Source organism: Mus pahari, chromosome 4 (assembly GCF_900095145.1).
Source record: "Mus pahari chromosome 4, PAHARI_EIJ_v1.1, whole genome shotgun sequence".
In the NCBI taxonomy this organism is placed as follows: domain Eukaryota; kingdom Metazoa; phylum Chordata; class Mammalia; order Rodentia; family Muridae; genus Mus; species Mus pahari.
The window spans coordinates 102,390,573-102,396,557 of NC_034593.1; the positions used below are offsets into that span (position 1 = coordinate 102,390,573).

Consider the following 5,985-nt stretch of genomic DNA (forward strand, 5'->3'; position numbering starts at 1 on the left):
TTACTAATGGTTTTCGGTATACCAACATTCTGATTTATTCATAAAGTATATGTCAAAATATTGAAGGAAATCATATTACAAGCCAAATAATAAAAGGGCTACTCTTTATCCTCCGGGATGAATGCCAAAAGGAAAATTTATTAGTTCAATGAAGATAACCCTTGCTGCCTTCTCAACATTAGAAGCACTATTAAACTCAACTTTTCCAAGAAAATTAGAGGTAGAAAGGTGTCATCCTCAGTGCATTCGAGTCACATTATTGCTAAAGAAATGTGTCTTAAACATCTTAAACATCTACCACCTTCACAGTATGAGACAAAACCCAAAATCAGAAAGGTTGACTTGAGACTGAAAACATCATGATAATTCTGTCTTGCAAAACAGTGTCTGGGAATTTAATGTATCTGTTAGGGAAGTTAAGACTGCCTTGAAACATGCTATCATAAAGGACTCAGTAGGTTCTTTCTGATTAACGGTATTCCTATATTTAATAACAGAATGATGAATCTATATGTGACTGAATTATAACCTATATTATCAATGATATGTTTAGAGAAATCTACTGTTATCTGGTTTGCAAAATGTTGACATTTAACGAAAAGCTCATGGGCTTTCAAATTATGCAAAGAACTATAGAAAAACCAAAGAAAGCTGGGAACAGGGAGTCTTCCTGAAGGAAGAACAAAACAATTAATTGTCAGGTATCAACAAGTCAAACTTGAAAACTTATATATGAATAGCAATATCCTCCATTTTAAAACAATATATATATATATATATATATATATATATGATAAATATACAGCATTATGAACAATAGCAGATATATTTAGGAATGATGAGTGATATATACATGTATATATACATAGTACCTAAATATGTGTTATAGGCACATATACATATATACATATAAATACACATATATGCACACACTCAAATACATACACACATATTTATATAATAAAAATACATAAAAAAAACCAGAGGCCATAAACTTGAAGGAGAATATGGAATTATTTGGAGGTCCAAAAGGGAAAGGAGAAACATTGTAATTAAAGTTAATCTCAAAAATAATAAAAAGAAAATATTCTACCTCTTGAAAAATGAAAGGTCTGCTTCCTTGAGGGAACCACTTTGTATTTAGATTACGGAGTTTGTTCAAAACTGCCTTTATGTCTCCAGGCCACATGTGCTTAGCAGCATCAAGTCTGAAACCTGCTACACCAATGTCAATTAAATGGTTCATATAGTCAGCCACCTTGGACCGAACATAATCTTTATCAAGTGCAAGATCCAGAAGACCAGATAGACGACAATTTCTGACCTATTGGAGAAAACATGATTTATTTATAAAAAGACACTTCTACCTGAGAATTTAATTCATCATTCAGTCATTTATCCATTGGCGACATCTAATTTCATATGGGTTTTACTCAGCACTGCAGTATTAGTGTGGACTCTGACTCTAAAATACACTCTATTGTAAATATAGAGATGAAAGAGAATAAAATAGGTGAGCATTTTCGTTGGTTCATTTTCATTCCTCCCCTTCATTTTCTCTACCTCCTCATTCTCTCTCTCTCTCTCTCTCTCTCTCCCATTCTCTTTTTCTCCATCTCTCACTCTTCATTTTGTTTTTTTTCCTTTTCTTCTCTACTTAAATATATTTTATAGATTTCAGAAAATCCAAGCAAAGAATTTGGTCATATTAAGTACACTGCTCCAAAATTGAGAATGCCACTCAGTGCTTGAATTTATTTATTTATTTATTTATTTATTTATTTATTTATTTATTTTGTATTTATTCATTGGTTTTTTTGAGACAGGGTTTCTCTGTGCAGTCAGTCCTCACTGCCCTGGAACTCACTCTGTAGACCAGGCTGGCCTCGAACTAAATCCACCTGCCTCTATCTGCCAAGTACACTGGGATTACAGGCATGTACCACCACTGCCCGGCCCAAATTTATTTTTATATATAATTTATGTTTATAATATTTTCAATTTTATCATATTATATAATTAATAAAACCAAGCTCTTANTTTTTTCACACAATGTTGCTAGAGAGAACCCCTGCATGTATCCTTGACTTTGATGTATCCTTACAAAATAATNTAACAAAAGTACAGGACATTTTTCCATTTCTATTTTCAGCATTGTTTCTCAGTAACATCATTTCCTATGGAACCTAAAGGAAATGTCCAATGGCATTTCATAAATTTCTGTNCATATGAAGAAGCATAGACAGTTCTTTATTCCCATCACAGTTTTTCTCATTACCTCTTCAGCATTTTGGTAGTTATGAATTTCTTTATTACATTTATTATCATTAAAATCCCAAGCAGAGTATGGAACAGCTGGGAATTCCCTGTTATTAGCATTGTAGTAACTTCCACAGGTACTGCTTGTTCCTGCACCACCGCCAGAGCCACACATGTGATTAATGACAGCATCCACATAAATACGGACCTAGAAAAGAAAAACGTATTCTTAAGTTGGATCAGAAATCTACAGTGTCATTACAATCTCACAGCAAATCTACAAAAATAATTTAAGTTACTGCATTGTAGATTCTCTTTAAAAAAGTGAGTCAAGTGTGAAAGGAAACTACTATGGAATAAGACCAATAATGGTCATATTATGTGGAAAAGAATATAGAGCACTTAAGCAGAGAGAGACAGAAACTACCATAACTACAAACAAAAGATCAATCTTTGAGAAAGCGGGACATGGTATGAGTTTCATAGACTATAGTGTTTGACATTTTAAAAGGTCAGGAGGAGAAGAGCTTAACTTAAACTATACTATGTAGCAGAAAACCAGAAAGATAGGACATGTCTTTTCATTATAAGTAGGTATTTTAATGATGAGAAAGCAAACCTAAACATATGGGTTAGAAAAAGAAATCACATAAAAATGACTTAATCCTCTCATATGAACCAATTCCCATGGGAAATTTTAGTAGTTATTAATTTTATATGTCAATATTTTGCTTTATGAGAACAATTGTTCCAGCTTTAAATGCTGTATATTCAAGAATTTCAAAATGTAACAGGAAAGAACTGTATTTTCAGTATTAACTAACAAGTAAGGAAAAATTTTATATACTTAAGATCTGCACAATCAGAAAAAACTAGAAACAAAAGAGAAATATTTTTATATACAATAATTTTAAAGAAAATGTTTCTTCACTTACACCAACATTGTTGCATCTTGTTACCATGTCTCTGAACTCATCTTCATTTCCAGATCTTGTACAAATTTTGTAGCTGATTGGTTGGTATCTTTCCCACCAAGGCCTTGATGGATTATGAACTACAATATTTTCATTGGGTGGAGAGACCTTCAAATAAATGTTACAATTAGTACCATATTATAACTTAGTTTTCATAACTTAATCTTGTAGAAAACTGTCACTAATTCAACATTACTTCTCATCCTGTAAACATGCAGTTCTGTTGATTAGCAATCAACTGAAATTATAGAAGAGTCTTGCTGAGATACCCCTGAGAGTTATAAAAACAACAACAGCAACAACAACAACAACAACAAAGACTGCATGGTATTGGTACAGAGATAGGCATGAAGATCAAGAAGACCCAGAAAAGACCCCACACACATATAGTCACTTGATCTTTGACAAAGGAGCTAAAATCCTCTAGTGGAAAAAAGACAGCATTTTCAACAAATGGTTCTGGCTCAACTGTCAGGTAGCATGTAGGAGAATGCAAATCAAACCATTCTTATCTCCTTGTACAAAGCTCAAGTCCAAGTGGATCAAGGACCTCCACATAAAACCAGATTCACTGAAACTAATAGAAAAGAAAGTGGGTAAGAGCCTCAAACGTATGGGCACAGGGGGCAAATTTCTGAACAGAACAAAAATGGCTTGTGCTATAAGATCAAGAATCAATAGACAAATGGGACCTAGTAAAATTGCAAAGCTTCTGTAAGGCAAAGGTCATTTTAAATTACACAAAAAGGCAACCAAAAGATTGGGGAAAGATCTTTATCAACAGTACATCTGATAGAGGGTTAATATCCAATATATAAAAGAACTCAACAAGTTAGACTCCAGAGAAACTAATAACCCTATTAAAAATGGATACAGAGTTAAACAAAAATTTTCATCTCAGGAATATTGAATGGCCAAGAAGCAAACAAAGAAATGTTGAACATCCTTAATCATCTGGGAAATGTAGATCAAAACAACCCTGATGTTCCACCTCGCACAAGTCAGAATGGCTAAAATCAAAATCTCAGGTCACAGCAGATGCTGGCAAGGATGTGGAGAAAGAGAAACACTCCACCATTGTTGGTGGGAATGCAAACTTATAAAACCACTCTGGAAATCAGTTTGTCCTCAGAAAATTAGACGTAGTATTACCTGAGGACCAAGCAATACCACTCCTGGGCACATACCCAGAAGATTCTCCAGCATTTAATAAGGACACATGTTCTACTGTTTTCCTAGAACTTTATGTGTAATAGACAGGAGCTGGAAAGAACTCAGATGTCCATTAACAGGGGAATGAATACAGAAAATGTAGTACATATACACAATGGTGTACTACTCGGCTATTAAAAACAATGAATTCATGAATTTTTTAGGCAAATGGATAGAACTAGAACATATCATCTTGAGTGAGTTAACCAAATTGTAAAAGAAAACACATGGTATAACACTCACTGATGTGTGGATATTAACCCAACGCTCCAAATAACTAAGATACAATTCACAGACCACATGAAGCTCAAGAAGAAGGAAGACCAAAGTATGGGTGCTTCGGTCCTTCTTAGAAGGAGAACAAAATACTCACAGGAGCAAATATGGAGATAAAGTATACAGCTGAGACTAAAGGAAAGGCCACCCAGAGACTGTCCCACCTGGGGACTCATCCCATATACAGTTACCAAACCCAGACACTATTGTGGATGCCAAGAAGTATTTGCTGAAAGGAGCTTGAAATGATTATCTCCTGAGAGGCGCTTCCAGTATCTTACAAATACAGAGGCAGATGTTAGCAGCCAACAGTTGGACTTAGAGGAGTTAGAGAAGGAACTGATGGAGTTTAAGGGGTTTTCAACCCCACAGGAAGAACTACAAAATCAACCAACCAGAACACACCACCACCACCACCAGAACTCCCAGGCTATAAGCCATCAAGAAAAGTGTAAATCTTTCCAAGAAAATTGTCCCAAGAAAGAAACTAGAGTTGCCATTCTAATATCCAATAAAAGAGACTTTCAATAAAAATTATCAAGTGATATGTGGAAGGAAACTTTGTATTCATCAAAGGAAAAATCCAACAAGAGGAAGTCTCAATCCTTAACATCTATGCCCCAAATGCAAGGGTACACACATTTGTAATGGAAACTTTAATAAAGCTCAAAATACACATTGAACCTCACACAGTAATGGTGGTAGATTTCAACACCCCAATCTCACCAATGGACAGGTCATTGAAACAGAAAGTAAACAGAGACAGAGTGAAACTAACACAAGTTATGAACCAAATGGATTTAACTGAATATTTTACCCCCCCCCCAAAAAAAAAGAGAATATACGTTCTTAGCACCTGGCCAGGCTCCCATCTGAAAGCATATCACATAGCATAGTAGGGTAAAGCCTTGGTTCACCCCCTGAGATGATCCCAAGGTGGGCTGGATATTTGACCTCCTTTCCCTCAGTCTCTTCTCCATCTTTGTCCCTGCATTTCTTTTACACAGAAACAATTCTTGGTCAATAATTTTGACTGTGGATTAGTAACCCTGTTCCTCCACTTGAGGTCCTGTCTATCTACTGGAGCCTGAGGCTCTACGTGCAACTAAGACAGAAGCAGATACTCAGACCCAACAATTGGGCTGAAGTCAGGGACCCTTATGGTTGAATTTAGTGAAGGACTGAAGAAGTTGAAAGGAAGTCGGGCTTGGTGGCACCTTTAATCCCAGCACTTGGGAGGCAGAGGCAGGTGGATTTCTGAGTT

At 35.3% G+C, this 5,985-nt stretch overlaps 1 protein-coding gene across 1 annotated transcript in view; it reads right to left on the reverse strand.

Annotated features, from left to right (window-relative positions):
• The window catches only part of LOC110320868 (pancreatic alpha-amylase-like), a 10,048-nt gene extending 4,886 nt beyond the window's left edge, over positions 1–5,162 (reverse strand). Inside the window, exons 1-4 of the mRNA XM_021196964.1 lie at positions 5,127–5,162; positions 3,195–3,341; positions 2,279–2,467; positions 996–1,324 (exon numbers count right to left, since the gene is read on the reverse strand). Coding sequence (XP_021052623.1) covers positions 996–1,324; positions 2,279–2,467; positions 3,195–3,341; positions 5,127–5,162 — 701 coding nt within the window. The remainder of the gene's footprint in view (positions 1–995; positions 1,325–2,278; positions 2,468–3,194; positions 3,342–5,126) is intronic.
• Positions 5,163–5,985: the final 823 nt, after the last annotated feature.